This window comes from Typopeltis vanoorti, chromosome 16 (genome assembly GCF_054136105.1).
Source record: "Typopeltis vanoorti isolate ZY-2024b chromosome 16, IOZ_Tvanoo_1.0, whole genome shotgun sequence".
Classification (NCBI taxonomy): Eukaryota; Metazoa; Arthropoda; class Arachnida; order Uropygi; family Thelyphonidae; genus Typopeltis; species Typopeltis vanoorti.
In genome coordinates, this window is record NC_143564.1 from 69,175,537 (window position 1) to 69,199,552 (window position 24,016).

Consider the following 24,016-nt stretch of genomic DNA (forward strand, 5'->3'; position numbering starts at 1 on the left):
TCACATTTCTATCCTTCCAGAAAATTATATAACCTATTTCTATTCCTGACATCATATCCTTCTAAAAAACCAAGTTTCACTTATTCCCATTATCTTTGGGCATACTGACTCAATGCAACAAACTCAGTTCTCTTATTTCAAATACTGGTTATTTTTTGTGTACAAATATTACAATCCTTGTGTCTTTAAGGCAATTCTACCAGCACCAACATTTTCTATTTTATCTGCTATACCACACCCCTCTTTGGTCTGACCATTCCTGTTTCCCTAATCCTGACTTTGATTTACATTCCTATCTGTCTCATCTTCACCTTTATGCATTCCATTACCTTGTGCTGCTGCAACCACATCTTACCTCATATCCATCTTCCTCCTGTCATAAATTCTGTTTAGTTGTGCTATCCTGCTTCACAAATAGACTGATAATTTACTACATTAACTTTTTGACTCTGTGCCATCTGAGAAAACAATTAGCTTTCTAAATGCCCAGCACCAATCCCATTCAAATGCAATCCATCAACTTTAAACCATTCCAACTTTCCTTCAAATTCACTCCACAGATTTACAAGTTGAACCCCCTTTTCCACACACACAACTCAGCCATCTTACTATTCATTATCTCTGCTCTACTTTGCAATTCACTGTTGTCATATGTGGGCAACCCCACCTACGACTTTCAAAATATAATATTTTGTCTTTTGTAAGAAATAAAATAGTTTTAATAGCATTGACTATTAAAACTATTTTATTTTAATAGCACTGAAATTAACAAAGTTAGTGGCATCTCACAAATAGATTGGAAATCAAAATTTTGGATATAGAAGTTGAAGGTCTGGAAGTTTCAGCAATTTGATGCAAGGTTTGACAAATGAAAAAGAGGAGTGTAGCATGCTGTCATCAGCAAAACTGTATTGGAATTTTTCAGTCAAACTGCAGAAAGTATATATAATCACTTTCTGCAAGAGAGAGAGAGAGAGTGAAAGAAAGGTTTGTGGAATATTAGATTTAGTTGCAAAGTTTGATGATAAGTCATATGTGATGTGCATTCCAACAAAAAAATCTGGCATGAAAGAAGATAAGAAAATAAAAATCAATATGAAAGAAGCCAAGAGACTGGCTTTTTCCATAGATAACAAGTGGAAAAAAAAAAAAAAGAAAAAAAGAGGCAAAACAGGACTGGACAAAAGTTATGACCAATAGCTTTGACAAAAGACCAGAAAACATGACTGTCAATTGGACACAGTGCAAGTTCATGCTTTTAGTTCTTTCAAAATCAGTTTTGTATGAGCTAATACTTTGCTTGCAGTTATTTCTAGCTTTGGTATAAACAGAAAAGAAAAACAGAGATTTGGATGAAAGCCAGTTGCAATATGCACAGTTCTTCTCTTGTGCAGACTTTACATATTTATTTTAGATAAGGAATAAGAATTTAAAGAAGAATGGAATAAATATTTCTCTACCAATGAAAACTGCTTTAGTGATACATTTAGTGTAAATGTTTGGATCAGAAGACTGAAGCAAAAATCCAACCAATCAAATGAAACAGAAGAAGTCAAAGATCATCCCATTTGGCATTCTTTTAATGCCATACAATACATCGATGAGAGTCGAGCGAGTTTTCTGAAAGAGAGAAGAAATCAATTCTAGATTGTAGTTTGTTGTCTAAAGGACCAACAACATCCACAGAAAGGATCATAAGTCAGGAAGGGTGCAGAGTGTTTAGAGAATGGTCAGCGTTATCTGATATTCCCATAGGGCTGAGAACAATTCATATAAGATCAGTGGTGATAATCAGGCATCACCCGCTTGATCTGTGCTTGTGAACATTAAAATTTCTAAGGAGGATTACCTAATTAACATCTAAAAAAAGAAATAAAAAAAGCATTCATAACTGATAATATTTGAAGAGTGATAGAGCAAATAATTTAAAAGAGTGGAGCAGGTAGATTGTTAGCAATAGTAGATCAATATAAACTCTCTGTCATGGTATATCAGAGTGAATATGTGTGATTTAGAAATAGATGGAGGAGAAAAGCTATGAGAAAAATACAATGGTAAGGAGATCTTATGGTATTGATAACAGGAAGATTTTGCAGTTAATTTTGCTGAGAAAGAGTGACTGTAAAGCATGTGAAATTAGCTTCTTCTCATGGCATGTGGTGAATGTGTGGAATCAACTACCAGTGAGTGTTGTGAGCATATCTTATAGGTATTTAGGCCTTGTATGATCTAGAAGGATTTTCTTGTTTGATATGGGCTCAGACTTCCTGGAGGAATCCACTTAATAATAATTACCAGGTTTCAATTCCTCAAATGAAACATGTCAAAAAAAAAAAAAAAAAAAAAAAACTACCCACACCATTAATATAATTCTAATATTATCTAGAAATTTCAAAATACTATGATTATATACAAATATTTATTAATTTTTTGCTTACATTTAATAAATGTTTATTATATACTTATATAACAAACATTTATATTGAAATGTACAATAAATTGAATAATTATTCATAAAGAACTGGATTGTTAGCTTATGGCTTACCATCTGCTCCATCTGGCTGTCCTAATCTTCTCTGATACCGTCTACTTGGAATTCGAATAACAGAGGGTGGAAGTCGTATTCTAGACTGAAGGCTCAGTTGTGACTGATTATCTGATCTACCACTATAAAATTATTTTAAACAATCTGTAACTTATTTATAAAACTTATATATTAAAATTATTAACTTTCACCAATTATTAAAAAAATAATAATAATAAAAAGAAATTGTTGTAGGATATACTGAATTATATGGCAATACAACATAATATAAATGCTGTTTCCAAGGTATTGGATGAAATATTTATTTAATTATTATAAATTATATAATTCTTCTTCTTCTGCAGCTTTTCCCGCTTAAGTAGGGTTGCTGTTTGTGGTGAGTCTCCTCCACAACCTCCTGCCTTGGGCTGCAGCCACATCCAACTTCTTCATCCTCAAGTCCTCCTCCACCATCTCCCTCCATCTCTTCTTTGGCCATCTGCACTTCCTCCTCCCTGCACATCCATCTGCATGACCTTCATGCAAATTATATAATAATTATATAAATTATTATATAATTTATATAATAACATTAACCCAAACAAGACCACTATTTTTGACTGCTTCATTAAGGATAATTTCATAAGTTTTTATAATTGTTAAAGAAACTGCTGTGTACAAACTTACTGTTACCAAATACACTACAGTCAGTTCTCACAAAATCAAACACCATTATAACAAACTCACTCACCATTAACAAATTACTGAACAGTTCTGATCAAAACAAATCCACAGGCACGATATTATTCTAAAAGAAATTCACTGCAAACTAATCCTGTTGTCTTTGTTGCATGTACACTCTCTCTCTCTCTCTCTGTATGTGTGTGTGTGTGTGTGTGTGTGTGTGTGTGTGTGTGTGTGTAGTGATGCACTAGATTTAAGTCTAAACAGCAAGACTCAAAGGTAAATCTATAAACAATATAACTGATCATTTAATGGAATTATTATTATTATATGACACCTCCAGGGAGTCCAAAGTCTCATTGAGGGAGGGCACCTAATCTACAACTCTCCATCTCCACCACTCAATCCACCAACTACAATGAACCGCTGACCACCACCACTAGTATTTTCACAGACAACACACAAACATCCATGCCCATGGTAGAATTCGAACCCACAGCCTTATGGCTGGAGAGCGGATAACTAACCACTTGGCCAACCACGCTGGCAAAAACAGAGTTTCATTTTATTTCTCACCAAATATTTTGATTCAATTCTCTAACTTTATCATTTATTTTCTAGGATATAACTTTGTTAATCTGCTAACTAATCTCTGCAACAAGAAGAGGTTAATGAAGTCTAATCTTGTAGACTATTTTTGGTATTGAGACCACACATTTTTAGACAAATAGAGTTTAATAAAATAAACAATATAATCCTACAAGTTTCATAAGTCACTGGACTTACATTGTCAGGGGTACTAGCAAATATTATACACAAAAAAGACTAGAAACAATTAATTACACATAGAAGATGTTATCAGAACTTCACAATTGGTAGGTACAAACAAGTAACCAGAATAAAAAAAAAATAAATAAATAAAGCCTTAATATCTATTAAGGAAATCTGCAGCATTTCAGAAGCTTCCATGAACATTCTTGTAAAACAATTATAATCAATATATGTTTGTTTGTTTTTTTCTTGCCAAGCTACTTGATGGCCTCTGGTAGTTGTATAGGATGCCAAACCTGATTTATGCTATCTTTTTTCCATATCTTTTACATGTTTAGATGGAAATCTGCCCATCCGGCCTACACAGTTAATGCCACAAGAGCAATGATTCTTGTTATTGCCTGGTTTTTACAAGATGGAGGATTTCGTGGGATGATGTGGAGGTTTGTGGATATAAGAACCTGGAGATTTTATATAATGGCAAAAAAGTCACTTTAAGTTGTAATCAAAGAACAATGTTGTGACTTTGTCTGTAACATTTTTGATGTAAGGTAGCATGATTGCATCCTTAAAATCTTGTTTAAGTAAGGAGCTGTAAGAAGTGTATTAAGAATATATTGATCATCTTGGGTTCATATCCATTAAGGGCAAGAGTATGCCTCAGGTAGCACAATTCTTTATTCCTGTTTTCTGATGTACTGAAAATGTTGTATACTCAATTTCGTAATGTTTTAATCATGCCTATCTTCTGTAATGGATGATAGAGGAAAGCGACATGCAAAAATCTTCCAGTTGTAGTGGGTTTTTTTGTATACCAAAAAGGTCAATCTGTTTTCTTCTTCATTTACTTCAAGAAGGATTTCAAGGAACAGTAAGATTTTGTAATCTTCAGTTCAAGAGTGAATTTTATGTTAGGATGCAAGCTGTTCAGATAATCTTTAAACTGAATAAAGTCATCTGTTGTTCCTGCCCAAACAATGAAAATATCAATGTAACATAAGCAAGTTTATGAAAAATGAAACTTTATGAAAATTTTGAAATGAAGGTTAGGAATAATCTTCATTTCAAAATTTTTCATAAAGTGGTTGGCTACAGCTGGTGATAGGGTAGAACCCATGGCATGTCTTTCTTTTTGTTCTCAGTATTTATCCTGAAATATGAAGAAAGTGTTTACCATACAGTGTTTGAATAGTCTGACTGTGTCTGGTGGGAAAGCTCTGTAGAAGATCCACTGTGTCACCCTAGAGCAAAAAATTTTTTTACAGAACTGCTAAACCACAGAAACTTTGTATTCATCTAGAAATCTAATCTTTTCAAAGTCAAAAGTTCACAGATGAATTTTAGACTACAATAACAGCAATTTCCTTTTATAAGTATACCTGACAAGAAATTATATTTTCATTTTCATCCATATTATCTTTTATTATTATCACCATCATTCATATTTTCATCTGCTTATCTTAACATAAACAAGAGTTTTCATGTGAGGCATTTTACAACACACACAAGTTCTCCACACATGGAGAAAAGGTGACATCACATTTTATTTATAAATCATTGCACATTTGTTTCATATGAGATATATAATGACATATATTATAATGGGAGTCTTACCTGAATGGTAAATATTATTATTATACAGGTATCTCCGCAGAGTCAGAAGACTCATCATGGGAGACCCACACTAACCTTTATACACAAAATCTATCAAACCTCTCCTTAAACTCATTCACTATCAGGGCATTCACAAATAATTCTGGCAATTCATTCCATGCACTCATCACTCTCCAAGTAAAAAATAAATAAAAAATACTAACCTTACTAACGCACTCTTACACAAGTTCCAGGAGTAAAGTTTAGTTCTCTATTCATAATGTACTGAAAAATTTCCTTTATGTTGATCTTATAGAACTCCTTTAAGTTTCTATTATGTTCTCTCTTTTCTGCCCATCAGCTAAATTTTGCAACCCACACACCTTCAGCCTATGCTTATAGAGAGCATTCAACAGACCTGTCATGAACTTGGTCACTTATTTCTGAATCCTCTCAACACCTCCTGATCCACAAGAAACCTAGGTGACCAAATCTGAGTAGAGTAATCAAGATGTGGCTGAATCATAGCCTTATTAAGAGGGAAAATAACTTCCCTCTCTTTCCTTGGAGCTGTTTTATCCTCTGAACATCAACTCTTTGTCTACCATTATCTCCAAGTACTTAACAGCATCAATTTCCTGCAATCTAGTACCATCAATGTGATACACAGTATGTAACTCTTTGAATCCAAAGTGTATAAACTTATATTTTGCAACATCAAATTGATAGTCATTATCCTTGGCCCATGATGACAAATTTATTTAAATCATCCTGCAGGATATCTACATCACCTTTATTGACCATTTTCCTCCTCAGTTTTGCATCATGAGCCAAAAAACTGAAAACCCACTAAAATGTTTCTCTGTATCATTAATACAGAAATTAAAGAGTAGTGGCACAAGTACAAAACCCTGAGGCACTCCACTAGTCACCTTCTTTCTTCTAGATTCCATTCCACAATATACCGTTCTCTGGTATCTGTCTGTCAGCCAACTCCCAATCCATGATACCAGGTTCATATCTATTCCCATTTGCTCCAACATTTGTAAGAGTTTTCCATAAGCTATTCTGTCATATACCTTTGGAAAGTCTGGCAGTATCATGATGTAGCCATTTCTGTTATCTAATTCTGCTATCACTATTATAAAATGTGAGTAAATTACTAAGGCAGGACCTATCTTGTACAAGGTCATGCTGCCCACCATAGAGTATCATATTTGTATTCATCCACTAGTGATTTTATCTTGAACCCACTTTTCCAATACTTTAACCACTCATTAGATGCTAACTGGTCTGTACTTTGCTATTTCAGTCTTAGAGACACCTTCAATGTAATGGAACTATCTTATCCTTTTCCACTCCCTTGGAAGCCTGCCAGGGCTGAGACATAGATTGAACAACTTCATCAGAAGCACTGCAGTTCGTTTGCATATTTGCATAATAGCATATGTGCAGACATACCATCCAGTCCAACTGCTGAGCACCTCCAGCTAGTCTACCTCAATTCTGAAATCAGTCTGTCACAATAAAAACTACAAAATCTCTACCTAGATGATACACCTTTGCAAAGTGATCACTCAGCAACTGAACTATTTCTTTTGCTTCTGTCATCTTATACCATCAGCACTTCCTTCCACAGTAGGGTTTCTGAGTCTCAGCTATTTTTCTGTTCTCTAGACTCGAGACTTTTTTCCCCCAGTCCCAGGAATTCACTTGCACTATACAATTTCATTTATTAATATTATTTTTTTAATATATTCAAATTTTAATATATATTTTGAAATATACATACATTTTTTTCCAGTTTTCTTTTTTGCATTATTTTGCATTCAGAAGTCCACAATATCTTGAATATGAACTGAGAACATTTTTCTGGATATATAAAACTAATCCTAAATTTAAAATTTTGTGCCATCTGAATGAACAACATTACTGAATATGCTATTTAAATACTGGTATACTTATGCCAAGTAAGACTAAAAACAGTAATCTTATTCTGCTAATCCTTTGATTTTTGATATTTGCTCTTCTTTTTTATGTTCATAGATGTCCAAAAAATTAACATTAAGATATCTGACTAGTTCTTTGATAATACATACCTTGAAATTAATTTACATAAAAAGCAGCTGTTGGCAATTGTTCAAACTGAGGTTCTGTCTTTGGTGGATAATCTAGATACAATCTCACTTCTACTAACCAGTCCACAGCATTCCATACTTTTGCTTCAGACAGCTGTATAAAACAAACTACTTGATAGAATGACTTGGAATTTCACATGGATGCTTATGACAGATGTACCAACTTAGAAAAAAAAAAAAAAAATCTTGCCGATAGTGTTGCCATCTATGGTCGAGGCTGAGAACTTTTCAGACCACCCTCGTATATTATAATATGTTCATCAGTGATGAACACATAATATACAGGGTGATTCAGAACTCTTGGGACAAACTTTAAGGGGTGATAGAACACACCCCAAACAAGCACTTTTCGTCATACAATGCATGGTCTGAACTCAAGTGGTGAAGCGCTAGAGGACGATGGATTGGTCGGGGTGGACCCATCGCTTGGCCGCCACGATCGCCTGATCTCTCATGTCTGGACTTTTTCCTATGGGCCATATGAAAAGCCTGATCTACGATAGCCCCATCGATTCCAATGAGGACCTTATTGCCAGGATTTCTATTGCCGCTGCTGCTGCTGTACGAGAAATGCCTGGTGTTTTCACCAATGTACGCCAATCACTATGTCGAAGGTGTGAAGCCTGCATTAATGTTGGCGGTCACTCTTTTGAGCAGTTTCTGTAATTTGTTCAATAAAATCTTTAACTTATGTTCTGTAATTTCTGCAATTGTTTCAAATCTCCTCTGTCATTCTTGTGTTTCTTCATTTCCTGACACAGTAGTTGCTAACTCCTAGCGCTTCACCGCTTGAGTTTGGACCATGCATTGTATGACGAAAAGTGCTTTTTTGGGTGTGTTCTATCACCCCTTAAAGTTTGTCCCAAGAGTTCTGAATCACCCTGTATAACAGATATTAACAGATGAACAGATATATTAACTAGTGTTGAGCATTAAGGGTGCAATATTTTTATGAAGGATAGACAGGATAGAAGAGGAGAGGTTCTAATGACATTCAATGAATGTCATTAGCACCTCTCTAGTTTAACAAGATCAAATACATAGTGGGGAGCTGTTACAGACCTATAGATCAGTTGCTAGTGAAACAAAGTACATTGCCAAATAAACACGATGGGATCTAAATGAGTGATCTTCACAGGTGACTTTAATTACCATGAGAAGGAGACTGAATGAGCTGTTGCATGACAACTTCCGCAACATATGTAATAGAAGGAACTCTAGGTCAAAGAGTATTACATCAGATTATGGCATCAGAGGGTTTCAGTATAAAGACATGATTGTTCTGCAACTGATTGGTGACAGTAATCATGCTGTGCTGCCTTGAAAGTGGCTAATTTTTATGAATGTTCCATTCAGAAATGGTTACATGCAGAACTGCAAAGCAGGAAATTGTGATAAATGAACTGAGGAATATACTGGGTCCTGAACTATGGTACTGATTCATAGATGGCAAGATTATTGTTATTACGTGATACCTCCAAGGAGTCCAAAGATTCATCGAGGGAGGGTACCTACTCTACATCTCTCTGTCTCCACCACTTAATCCACCAACCACAGAGAACCAAAACTACCTTTGCCATCATCTACACCAACACCATCTACTGCCTGCCATCATCATCATTAAATTTTTTTTGTCTGTAAATTGAATGTTTTCTTAAGGCCAATTTGTCTGTATGCAGAATGAAAAACCAGAGTTTCTTGGAGCAAAAATCCTGCTACTTCACCTTCAAATGAAACAACCTATATAAAGATTTCTCTCGTCACGACAAGAATCAAACTTAGGCTTTTTTCAATCAAAGGACACGATGCACCATCATTCTTCCAATTGCACTACAGAGACAATTATTGGCAGTTCATGAAAAGCATTTAAAAATTACTAAAATGATGCAATATGGAATGAGTACCTAGAGTTGGAGGAATAAATTGCATAGAAGTAAAATATATATGCAATCTTATTAAGCAAGTGATTCTTGCTTAATAAGATTATATGGAAAGAATATTATGTGCATAAGGATGATATCAGTTAAGAAAATTATAAGGAGTAGGCCAGAAGAATTTACAACTATTGTACAGAAAGCTAATTATGAGTATGAACAGAAACTAGCTATGCAAGCTAAAGATAATTCAAAAGAATTCTATCCTTATGCTGCAAGTAAAAGAAAGAATGAATATTATTATTATTATTATTTGCCACCTCCAGGGAGTTCAAGGACTCATCGAGGGAGGGCACCTGCTCTACAACTCCGTCTCCACCATTCAATCATCAACTGACCGCAACTACACCAATGCCACCTACCACCAAGCACCAATGGTATTTCCACAGACAATCACAAACATCCATGCTCACGGCAGGATTCAAACCTGCAGCCTTTTGGCTGGAGAGCGGATACGCTATCCACTTGGCCAACCAGGCCGGCATATGAAAGCATACGTCTAATGAATGCAGATTGTATGCAAGCAACAGATGTAGAAGAGATTTTGTTATGTAGGGTTCAAACAAAGATGTCAAATAGAAACTATGTTTTTATTTTGATTAGTTTCATGAAATACTTTGTTTAACATCAAGAAATAACAAAAATAAACTAAAAACTAGAAAGGAAGTATTAATTAATATTTCTAGTGAAAAATATTTGAAAACATTTAAACAATGGAAAGTGTGCATTTGCTATTATGCTGGCTGCTGGTTCGTGGGTTGCTATAACATATTACTGGTAAATGCAAATAGGTCATGATGGTGAAATTTTTTTTTCCCTTGCTTATACTATAAATTAAAGATGCCAATCCTTTATCCAAATGTAAGTAAACAAAATTTGTGTGTGAAATCACTTCACAAATGAACTACTTGTATATAGAGGCTAATGAATTCAGATCACTTGCCTTAGTATCCATATAGTGATACTATACTGAGATGGAAGGACAGGGAGTCAACTGCAAGTGCTACCAGCAGTTGATGATCCACTACACTCACCAAACATGACCACAGGGTGCTAGGAAAGATGATACTATATGTAAAAACCACCATTTGTGGTTTTTACATATAGTATCATCAACATATAGCCCATTCAATATGGCCTACATGTTGAATGCAGAGTTCTGGGTATTGACTGGAACATGAATCTGCATAAAAATATTCAGAATTGAGGGTTATATATGCATTTCCATGGTAGGCCTGCAATATGCAACCCCACATTACCCAAACAACATGCAATATCATCCTCAGTGGTGCAAAGACTTGGAAAACTGTGTTATGGAGTGATGAATCATGGTAAACCATCTACTGAGCAGTTGTACAGGTGTGGAACACCAACTATTCAGAGGTGGCATTGTGATGGCATGGTCCTGTTTCTCCAGGTTTGGCCTTGGACCTGTTTGTAGTGCCATGAACACTGAATGCCGAGAATGAACTCCGAGAGGTATCTGAACATTCTGGACAATGTAAGGCTTGCTACTTTGGGGCATTTCTACAGAACTGACCATTGTCTCATTCAGCAAGACAATGCACCATTGTCGTAAGGCTGCTGTAATTGTGTAGTTTGTGGATATGAACATCACCACATTTGACTGGCCTCCACAGAGCCCTGACTTCAACCCTACTGAACATCTGTGGGATGAACTGGAGCATCAGGTGAGGTCAATGGACATCTACACCACAACAGTCCAAGACCTCATTATTTGCCTACAGGAAGAAAGATACAAAATTTCCATTGATTGCTATTGTATGCTTGTGGAAAGTATGTCTTGTAGGATTGCTGCAATCATTGCAGCAAAAGGAGGTCCTACACCGTGTTGGCCCTAGGAATTTCGCCGCCCCATGCAATAGCATATTTTTCCACCCCTCTCCCCTATTTTGCCACCCTCATTGTTACTAATATGGTCATTACTGGGATAGCAATTAGAAGTACTTGCCATGAGCTCAGATTTTTTGGTTTCGGTCCTTTCACTTATTTTCTCTTTTACTATGTTAGATGTTTCAGTTTTTAGATATTTATGCAAAGCCCTGCTTTGCATAAATATCACATTCTGTTTCTGATTTTCGTTTACAATATTCTGCACCTAATAGTTTTTTTTTTTCTTTTGTCAGACATATTGGAATGTTAAAATTATTTTAAGTCAAATCCTAATAACCGTATCAAAAAAAGTATTATTAACAATCAGCACACAACCGTATTTAGGTATTTTGATGCTATTTTTTTAATTGGTTTACTCTTAACCAATTATCTCATTATGATCGTTTGGTCTCATTGGTTAATGAGAATTGGTTAAATCTTCAGGTCAAGGTCAATTCATGGCCAACAATGGAATCGGAAATAAATGCAAAGATAGAAGGTGTTCTGCTATTGTCAAGTCGTCTGATATTAACATTGACAGTGCGATATTAAACGCAACATAATACTATATTATTTTAAATGATTATGATTTTTAAAAACTATGCAGTACAATGAAGTTTTATTGTGTAAAAATTTAATGAATTAAAGAATAAATGACTTTTTTTATTATTTATTTTTCGTACAGTTTAGGCCAATTTTGCCACCCTCCAAAACTTGCCGCCCCGTGCAAAAGCACATATTGCACCATCGGTAGAGCTGGCCCTGGTCCTACATCTTATTAAGGTGGGTGCCATGGTTGTTTGTTCCTCACACTATGGTGTCCACTGACTTCCTTCCAACCAGTGTAGATGATGAATACGAGTGGAGATAAGGTGCATCATTGTCTCACATCTGATTTTACTTCCAAGTATCTTCTGGTATTTCCTTCAATGCTAACTGCTGACTTACAACTTAAATATAGACTAGGTATTACTTTGTATAGTGCTCCATTTATCCCATATAATTGTAGTGTTTTGAAAAGCTTTTCTCTGGATACATTGTCACATACCTTTTCCAGACACACAAAACTTGAGTACAAATCCTTGTTACATTCCTATGATTTCTCACCTATTTGTCATAAAGTGAAAATCTGATCCTGACAACTGGTATTTGGCCTTTATCCCACTTGTTCTGTTCCTCATTTCTCTTTCACAATTTTTCTCAATCTCTTTTCAAGTATACTTGCATAAATCTCACCTGGAACACTTAGTAAATAAATTTCTCTGAAATTCTCACATTCAGCTTTATTCCCTTTTTTTTTTTTATAAATGGGAAGTATGAGAGCTCTACTCCAATCATTTGGAATTTGACATTCTGACCAGGCCTCTGAATTAGGCAGGGTAGCTGCCTAATTCAGAGGCCTGGTTTCAGGTTTTTGGTGACTTTTTCTACCTCAAGTATTGATATGTACTCCTGTTTGCATTCCTCTTGAATATTGTGTACCATTGTTGTGTCACTGTTTTCTTTTTAACAGTCTTTCAAAATACTTGCTCCAGAAATCTAGAATATCCTTATATTTAGTTTTCATGCAACCTTTATCATCTTTGATTACAGTACTCTTTCCTCCATTTCTAATCTTTTTTTTTCAATAGCCTCCAGTTGTTTCAAGTTCTAGTAGTTTCATTTGCCACCTTCCTGAGATTTATTTTCTATATTCTTACCAAAGTATTCCCATGACTTTTTAGCTACCCTTACACATAACTTATCTCTCTTACATTTTTCTCTTTATTCTTTTGGGGCATCTGCCAACTTATGGAGATCTTGAGGTTTCTAATAATTGGCCACTGCAAGGTTTGTCAAATGAGAGGGGACGAGTGGATTGTACTGGCATTAGCATCCAAATTGACAGAATCTGAAGTCAGTGAGATCAGATCATTTTGTTACAGAGAGAAGAGAGTGGATGAAAGTATCCACTTTGGGGAGATGTTCCATTTTTATGTTGCAAGTCTCCAGGCCTCTTGTATAAAGTTGATAGGGAAAAAAAAAAAATTCTTGTCATACCTCTCAAACCTTTTGTTGACAAATGAGGGTAGTGGTGCTGTGTCTTAAATCTAAAAGGCTTGAGAAGTATAGCAGTAGTAATGGTAACAATATTTGCAGCTTCAAAAATCAATGGTGTGCTGGGAGTAGGGAAAATATAGTCCTTTGTGGATAGCAAGACTGGAGAAAGTTTTCTTAATGATTTATAAGAAACTTAAATCTTAATGTTTCTTTAGAATACTGGCAAATTTTTTTGCCAAGACTGGACTTTGATGTTTGTATTTTGTTGCATGTTTCAGATTATGTATCTGTAGATATATTGAGCTGTATCTTTTTTATTATTAATTCTTCTTCTGCAGCTTCTCGTAATTAAGTGGGGGTCACTGTTGATAATGAGTCTCCTCCACACCTTCCTGTCTTGGGCTGTCACCACATCCAAGTTCTTCATCCTCAAGTCCTCTTCTACCAGCTCCCTCCATCTCTTCTTTGGCCACCCACGCTTCCGCCTTCCTTGCACATCATCTGCATGACCCTTCTTTCCACATATTCGTCCTCCCTCCTCATCACATGACCAAACCATCTCAACCTTGCCTCCTGTATTTTCGCTCCTAAGTTCGTAACTTTCACTGTTCCCCTCTGACATAGTCATTTCTCAGACAATCTTTTCTGGTCACACCGCACATCCACCTAAGCATTCTCATCTCTGCTACCTCCATCCTGCTGATGTTATTTTTCCTCAGGGCCACAGTTTCTATAGCATATGTCATAGCTGGCCTCACTACTGTCCTATAGATTTTACCTTTCAGATTGATCGGCACCCTCTTATCGCATAACACTCCAGCCATCTCCCTCCAGTTCCTCCAACCCGCTTGTATTCTGCATCCCACTTCCTTCTTAGCTCCTCCATCTTCTTCCACTGTTGAACCTAAGTATCTAAAGTCTCTCACCTTCCTGATGACATTTCCTTCCAGCTCCAGATTTGTCTCCTGTCTGCCGCCCACTGTGCAACACATATGCTCTGTCTTACTTCTGCTCAGTCTCATACCTCTCTCTCTTCCAGTACTTTTCTCTATCTTTCCAGTTTAGTTCCCGCTTCTTCTCTTGAATCTGCACACAGCAAGATGTCATCTGCATACAACTTTGTCCAAGGCGCATCTTCTCTAACCTCCTCTGTTACCACCTCCATCACAATATTAAACAGAAACGGACTTAATGCTGACCCTTGATGGAAGCTAACTGTTACTTGAAAACTTTCTGTCTGTCCCAGACAGGTCTGAACACTTGTCTTCACATTTCTGTACATTTCCCACAACAACCTGACATATTTCTCCGGCACCTTCTTCTCCCTCAGACACCTCCAGACTTCTTGCCTTGGCACTCTATTGTATGCTTTCTCCAGATCAATAAATGCCAGATGTAGCTCCCTTTGTTTCTTTCAATACTTTTCCATCATCTGCCGTAACCCAAAGATAGCATCTGTTGTTGATCTACCAGGCATGAAGCCAAATTGTTCCTTTGCAATCTCCACCTCCTTCCTCAATCTACCATCAAGAACTCTTTCTAGGATTTTCATTGTGTGGGACATCAACTTTATTCCTCTGTAATTTTTACAGTCTTGTGCATCCCCTTTACCCTTGTAGATGGGAACAAGAGTACTCTCCCTCCATTCCTCTGGTATATTTTCCTGTTGGCAAACTTTCATGAACAGGTCCCACAGCAGGTCAATTCCCTCTTCCCCCAGTGCCTTCCATGCCTCCACTGGAATTCTGTTGGGGCCCACCGATTTTCCATTCCTCATCCTCTTCGTGGCCTCCGTCACTTCCATTCTACTGATGTTCTGCACCATCCCCTCAGAAGGATGCCCATCTCCTCTGTGAGTCCTTGCATTTTCCTCATTCAAAAGTCCCTCAAAGTATATTTTCCATCTATTTCTTATGTCCACATCCCTTCATAATACTCTTCCTTCAGCGTCTTTGATCTGCCTCACATGTAAGATGTCCTTTGCTGCTTTATTTCTACATTTCGCTAGTTGATAAATTTTTCTCTGTCCTTCCTTTGTTTCTAATTGATCATGCAGATCTTGATATGCCATGGCCTTCGCCTGTGCCACAACTCTCTTGGCTTCTTGCTTTCTCTCTCTGTACACCTCTCTGTCCTCTTCCACTCTTGACTCACCCCACTTCTGCTTTGCCTTCCTCTTAGCTGTCACTGCCACTTGTACATTATTATTCCACCACCAACCCTCCTTCTGCTCTCTAATCTTTCCAGATGTCTCACCAAGCACCTCGATTGCACAGCTCAGGATTACTTTTGAATTATGTTTTCACCAATCTTGTACACTTTCCAGTCCATCCGAAATCTTCTATAACACTCTCTCCCTAAAATGATTCCTCACACTCTCCTCTTTTAAGCGAAACCACTTAATTGTCTTCATCCCATGGCATCCAGAGGTTCTTATCTTCGATCTTATTTTAAAGTCTGCGCACAGCAGTCGGTATTGCTGTGCTACTTGATCTGTTGGAATTACTTTACAATTTGTCACAACCTTAAGATGCTTTCTTCTAGTCAAAATGTAGTCAATTTGTGAACTGTTGTTACCACTCCTAAATGTTATCAAATGTTCTTCCCTCTTGTAGAAAAATGAGTTCACAATTGCGATCAAACGCTACTGCAAAGTCCACAACCCTCTCTCCTTCCTGGTTCATCATTCCCACTCCATGGCCACCATGCACCCTTTCACATTCTCTATTCTGTCTTCCTATGTGTCCGTTCAAGTCTCCTCTGACAATCACCATCTCATTTTCTTCCAATTCCCTCATTTCTTCATCTAACACGTTCCAGAACTCATCTTTCTCCTCTGCTGTACAACCAACTTGCGGGGCATATACACATAATACGACCACCCGCTCTTCTCCAAGACCCAATTTCGTTCGCATGATCCTGTCGTTCCTTCTATCCACTTCCAGTACTTCACCCTTCATTCTGCCACACACCACAATTCCTACACCATTTCTTCCCTCATTATTCACTCCAGAGTAGAACAATTTATATCCATCTCCCAGTTCCTTTGCCTTTCCCTCCTTCCACCTTGTCTCCTGCACACATAAAATTTCCAACTTCCTCTTCCTCATCATGTCTGCCACCTCTCTTCCCCTTCCAGTCATGCTTCCAACATTCAGTGTTCCCACTCGCAACATCCTCTCCACCTGCTGGGCTCGCTTCTTTAAATGCACTTGCCCTTGATGCGGTAGCCCTCGTCCACTTCTCGCAGCTGTAGGGCGATGTGGCTGCGCATCGCTTAAGGGGTACGCCCTAGCCCTTATATCATTTTCTCTTTGACTCATATCACAGTTGGAGCTGGCATTGAAGTTTTCCAAACGGATGCCCTTCCTGACATCAACCCTCGCATATATCCGGGCTTGGGACTGCCACCTATTGAGGCCAGCTTGCTTCCTTTGGTGGCTGCATAAGACGAAATGACTTAGCAAGATAGGAAAGACTCACCCCTGGCCCTCGAATACTCTAATAGCATCATGGGGAAGGAGCAAGGAGAGGAGAAAGAAGCAAAGAAAGAAGAGGAGGGACCAGTCTACAGAATAATATAACAGATATATATTACATGAAGTAAGGCATGGTCCAGCATCTGGTACCTCAGGTTTGCTATGCCCATACTCACTAAAGTGAGCCCTTGAGGTTTTTTATTATTAATTAATGTTATAAAATATTATTATTATTATTACATAATACTTTCAGGGAGTCCAAAGACTCATCAAGGGAGGGCACCCACTCTACAGCTGTCTCCACCAACTACAATGAACTGCAACTACCATCATCTACACCAATGCCATCTACTTCCTATATAATCACCACTAGTATTTTCACAATCACAGACATCCATGTCCACGGCAGGATTTGAACCTGCAGCCTTTTAGCTGGAGAGTGGATACGTTGACCACTCGGCCAACCAGGCTGGCAATATGATGATTATTATAAACTACTCTAGGTACTCTATAAGTTTCTTCTAGGGTAGTTCATCTAAAAAGCAGATGACATAAATGTTGTGATGAGAGTGGTTTAATTACTTATAGTTTTTCTATGATGGATCCTTTTATAATATAAGGCTTACAAATATGTTAAAAATATCAGATGAAAATATGGCTTCTCTGTGACTGAAACAAATTACCATGCAGGTGGCTGGATAACAGAACTAACGGGATATCATATGATCAGATATTTGTAATTAACCAAAAAAGGTTTAATGCCTAGTGATGTTACTTCTTAATTACCACATAATTACTTACCTATATCTTAATTTTTTCCCTAGATCTTGTCCTTTTCCTGAATGCCCAGGAACTTCCCTCACTTGAGTTAATCTAATAATATTAAGGGATAAGATGTGTGAATTTTATTTTTGCTTTAATGGATTTAAAATACACATCATGCTAATCAAAATTCTATACACATTTATATTTGCTTAGATGAAGAAGAAAAGAGCAGGTTATAAATTATATCAAATCTAAAGATGTAATATTCTCGGGTGATCAAATTCCCTTGAGCAAAAAAAATCAACTGGTGATGCCTTGCCTCTCCTGTCCCCTACTTCCTTCGCTACAGCATTGCTCCAAAATCTAACATAACTCTACATTATAATCTGAAAAAAAATCAGATGTAAAGAAAAAGTAGTTATCCTGTGTGATTCTGTAATTACGCATCCTGAAGTTTTATAAATCACAACATACATTTCAGTGCTCCAGTAACTAGTTTCATATCAAAAGACATCTAGCATCGGTTAACTGCATTCAATCGCAACTATCTATTTTTATGATGAATGCCCATAAGTGATGCTATTGTTAGATATTCTTCTCAGAGCATTTCTCACAAAAAAGGAAACATTTTATAGAACTTCTAGGATGGTCATACAACTGCAGCTTTCCCTCCTCCTCCTTTGAAAATACCGAGTATCATTTACTAAACCTCCTCTCCCAAATTTATTCTCAAACATAACTTTTTTCTTTCTAGCTTTCAATCTGTTCTGTTAAATGACCAAACTGACTACTGAGATTGCTTCAAATGACTCTCTCTCTCTCTCTCTCTCTCTCTCTCCATTCCTTTAATTTCCTTCTTATTTCTTCTAAAATCTAGGTAACTAATAATGTTCAAAAAAGTCTAAATGTAGGTTGATTAAAACCACATGTTATGTATTATTATTATTATTATTACCAGCAATTGCCAGGGAGTCCTTTGATAAGTCCAGAGACTCAACAAACATGGTCCATATCAACAATACCAGCTGCCATATTTATTATTGAATTCATTCACACTACCTACACTAATCATCTCCAAAGGTAATCCATCCCAATCATGCACCATTCTATGAGAGAAAAATATAGCTCTTGCCCCTTTCTTGACTGCATTCATTCTCAACTTAAATGGACGCTCTCTTGTCTCTCTTCACCAGCCATAAAATTAAAAATTCCATGTATACCTGTACCCTGTGTGACCCTTTCAGAAGTTTGCTCTCTTAGTGTATTTGCTCTCTTTGCTCTCTCAAATGTGCAACTTTTTCAAGCCAATTCAGGTCTCTAGTAAGCAGGATTATAACATGACACAGGCAATAACATTCATCTATAACCTAATATATATATATTCAAAAATCCATGCCCATGGTAGGATTTGAACACATCATTAGATGGATAGCAGTTATGATATTCGACTGTCCAACAATTATAGTAATAGTTCTTTTAAAGAATGACTGATAACAGAATTTCTGAAATCAGCATAGCTGAATTTATATAAGCGACTACATTTTGTTAAAAAAAAAAATTTTTCTTTGCTCTGCAGTATAATTATTCTAAAAATGTATTTTAGATCTCTAAAATGTATTAATAAATTAATGCATTTTAAATAAATATTTCTTACAAAGAAGATGATAAAAATTTAACATATCATTTTGCATAATTCTAGTAGCAAGGCTTATACGTTGGTCAGACATAACTGGTGATTAGTTTACGGAATTAACAATGCATATAAAGTATATTAACCTTTAATTAATATACTTTATATGCGTTGTTAATTCCGTAAACTAATCACCAGTTACATTTTGCATAATATAACAATTATAAGGCTAATCAACATGGGGAAAATGGGAATCTCTAAGTAAGTCAGTTTCAAAAATGACTAATTGAAAAAATCTGGTTTTGAATCTCATCTAGGATGTGAAGAACTTTTATCAGAACTTTTCAACTGAACATAAGTTAGCTGGGAGGTGTAAGGTTTTTTTTTTTTTTCCCCTCCTGAAACTCGGGTTAATCCTATGCCAGTAGGATTAACTACCCTATAAGAGCATTAATCAAATTTCAAAACAAGTCACATTACTTGGTCATGATAGGTTCTTAAGCCTAACATACAAAGGATAATGAGAATGTATAATTTAAAAATGTTGTTTGGGGTTCTTTTTCAGCAAATTCTCTCAAATTGTTTTTATATTCACACAACCAAAATGGTATGTAAAATTACGTTTAAAATAGGAAAATGCCACATTATTTTATTATCATTATTTTATTATTTATTATTTTAAAACTTCAAATACTACTAGTTCAGATTTCTAAAATATGATTTGAATCTATTTTTTTTAATATGAAACTACCTCTGAAGTAATATGTTTACTTTACATTAACTCATAATTTACTATTACTGCAATCACCATATATGGCCATGGAGTATAACATCTAAAAGTGTGCCCAGGATAAACTAAGAAATACCATGTGGCTAGAGAACATCTTCTAAACCTACATACTCCATCACTGAAGACATTATTTATTAATAACTTCTTTTTGGACAGTTTAGGAGTTTGGATTCACAAAAGAAACCAGCGCCACAGCTTACTAACAATTAACAAACTCTAGCTAAATATAAATTTTCAACATCAGTGGGAACTTTAAAGTAATGAAGGGCTGTATGCCATTAAAGTTTTAGATTAAGTTTTTTTTGTTTGTTTGTTTGTTTTGTTTTTTTGACACTCATTAAGAAATAGTAATGGTCTATGATTAAGGAAGAGAATTCTTGCTGTTTACCAATCACTATGCTTTAAACTTTGTCTCCATATATTGTACACATAATAATGAATATAGCCTCAACATGATAGTTGAAATGTCAAGTGTAACTGCTTTTTAGTATTATTATTATTTTATTATCCAGATGATAGTTGAGGTTGCAATTTTTTTTTACAATCAAATACAATACTGCACACCTCTAGCTTTTTGAGAGAGAGAGGATCTCTCTCTCCTCTACAACCTCTGTAATGTATCCTCAGAACCTCAATGTCTTGTCCACTATCACTCAAAGATCATGCAACTCCCTCCCTCCATTTATTATTATTTTATTATCCAGATGGTAGCTGAGGTTGCAAGTTTTTTTACAATGAAATACTGCACACCTCTAGCTTTTTGAGAGAGGATCTCTCCTCCACAACCTCTGTGTTTGGAGGAGAGATCCTCATAGCACATCCTTTTCTCATTCCAATATGGAATGTTATCTTCCATCTCTGAAGTTCAAAGTGTAGAACTTTACATTTAGCAACAATGAACTGAAGTGTTCATTGTTGCCAAATGATATCCCCCCCCTGAGCTATCCACAACATTAAATTCTCATGAAGTATCATTATTATTATCCCAAGACCCCAAGGAGTCACAGACTCATCTAGGAGGTCACTTTTGTCATATACACAGCTCATCATACTGTGCCTTAAACATATTCAAATTCTCTGCAGACACCACACTCTCAGGCAATGAATTCCAATTATTCACAACTCTCCATGCAAAAAACCTTCTTCTCACTTCCTGCTCACAACCTCCTTATACAGATTCCAGGAATGAGCTCTTGTTTTTCCTCAATCTCCCACCATTTTATGAAAAACCTCTTCAACATTAAGACTCTGCAAATCGCATCGTCTCAACGTTTCTTCATATTCAACTTTCCAGAGATCAGTAACTATCTTAGTCGGTCACCTCTGAACCCTTTCCAACATCTCTTTCTCCTTTTGAAAACCAGATAACCAAATCTGTGCACAGTAATCCACGTGTGGACTAATCAGAGCCTTATACAATCGAACGAGAATCTCCTTACTTCTACAAGTCAGTGTACTCTGCATCACTCCCATTATTTGTTGTGCTGTCCTCACAATTTTGGCAATATGCCCTCTCAATTTCAGATGCTTATCCATTATCACCGCAAGATCTCTTATTTCCTCCACCTCCAACAATATATCCCTACAAGTATAAATTCTATATCCCATCTTCGTTTCCCAAACTTTAAAACCTTACATTTCACACCATTAAACTGGCATCCTCATTCCTGTTCCATTCCCACTCCCTCAGTCTATTCAAATCTTCTTGTAAGGCCACAACATCTGCAGTACTCCTCATAGTTCGTCCCAACTTTGCATCATTGGCAAACAACTGAATATCCCCATCCAAATCTTTGCCAATATCATTAACATACAGGACAAACATCAGTGGCCCTAAAACAGACCCCTGAGGCATACCACTAGTGATTCCTCTTCTAGATATTGCTCCCCCATACACAACTTGTTGATACCTATCAGACAGCCAATCTCTAATTCAATGAACTAGTCTAATATCCATCCCCATCCACTCTAGTTTGACTATCAATATATCATGATATAAGTAACATTTCATATCTCTTCCTAGTTTTGCATCATTAGCAAACAATAATCCTGTCCCACCACCCAAAAAAAATGTGCAGTGCATCAATATGTAACTCTGATATTTTTCTTTCAGCCAGTCTTCTATCCAATCATTCGTTAATTTACTTATCTAACAATATAGTTAGAGCACTAAATTGCCATACAGCAATCTCTCAAATGTCTTTGAAATATCCAGAAATATTACACTACATGCATTTCCATTATGAACTTTTACTAGGCTATTAAAACATACCTATCTCTTGGCACACTTTTAAAATGCATAGCAAAATGAAGTGTAATCCCTTCCATTTCAACAGTCCTCCCTTCCATTCTAGAAATATTTCAGTACTGTGAAACAAATACCTCCGCTATATTTTTCTTTCATCTTCACTGTTACTTTACCATCAGATCCATCCAGTAAAGGTATTCTCCTGTAATCTTTTTTTTTTTTTTTTTTTTGCACATAACAAAAAAAAAAAAAACATTTTTTATATAATAATTTTTCTTCCCTTATTAGACTTTCCTTCTTATAGCTTCTATTTCATATGCTTCATATTCACCCTTCTCTTTCATAGTTCTTCCATAGGTGCTTCTGAGTCTTCTGTCTAACGGTTTTATTCATCTATTACCATGCCTACTTATCCTTTTAATTTAAGGAATAGAATTCATGACTACTGATTCCGAGCATCTGGTAATATTATTCCTTTTATACACTTCATTATTATTATTATACAGGTATCTCCATAGAGTCAGAAGATGCCTTCTGGAAGACCCATTATTCACACAATAACTATCATAACTCTCCTTAAATTAATTCACTGACAAAGCACTCCAAACCACCTGAGGTAACACATTTCAAACATTCGCCACCTTCTTAAGCAAAAAATCTAGTCCTAACACCATTACTAACCAACTCTTACACTGTTTCCACTCCTCTCTCCCTCTCCCTTTCTTGACAGAGAGCAATAGTGAATGAATGTTTCCAGTCAAATCATTTCCTATATCACTGATGTACAAATTAAACAAAAGAGGACAAAACACTACGCCCTGTGGTACACCACTAGTCACCTGCTTTTTCTTCACTCAATTCCTCCATAAAGCACTCTTTGATAGTGGCCCATCAGCTATACTTATATCCAAATAACCAGATTCACATCCATCCTCATTTGCTCCAATTTATGTAACAAAGTTCTATGTGGAATCTGACTTTGCAGTATCACTGAGTAGCCATTTCCCTTATCCAACTCCATTGTCACTTTATTATAAAAAGTAAGCAAACTGCTAAGGCAAGACAAAACCATGTTGCCCTAATAAAGTATCATATTCCTATCCATCATCAAGTCTCAAATTCTATCTTTCACCAATTAATTCAATACCTTAACCACTACTACTACTGAGATACTTCTGTTGTGGTTATGCAATGAGACTATTTTGCCCTCTTTCCACTGCCTTAGTACCTCACCAGTATTGAGGCTTAAATGAGACAGCTTGGTCAGAGGAGCTGATAATTTCCCTATACATTCTCATAATACATAGTCTGATATATCATCTAATCCCATGGCCATGTTTGCATAGAGGATATGAAATACTAAGCATCTCAAATTCTTCAACCTTTATTCTCCCATCAATGTCACATCTGGCACTGCGATATAACCACCTAGATGGTACACCCCTGCAAAATGCTCCCTCAGTTTAACTATCTGGTTTGCTTATTTATTTAACATTAAACTCTCAACCCAATTCTCAAAATCCAAGT

General features: G+C 36.2%; 1 protein-coding gene across 1 annotated transcript in view; it reads right to left on the reverse strand.

The window, feature by feature from the left end:
- LOC150098108 (band 4.1-like protein 4) overlaps positions 1-24,016 on the reverse strand; it is a 637,189-nt gene that overhangs the window by 306,413 nt on the left and 306,760 nt on the right. Inside the window, exons 12-13 of the mRNA XM_090406685.1 lie at positions 17,858-17,929; positions 2,546-2,667 (exon numbers count right to left, since the gene is read on the reverse strand). Of these exons, the coding sequence (XP_090262811.1) occupies positions 2,546-2,667; positions 17,858-17,929 (194 nt within the window). The remainder of the gene's footprint in view (positions 1-2,545; positions 2,668-17,857; positions 17,930-24,016) is intronic.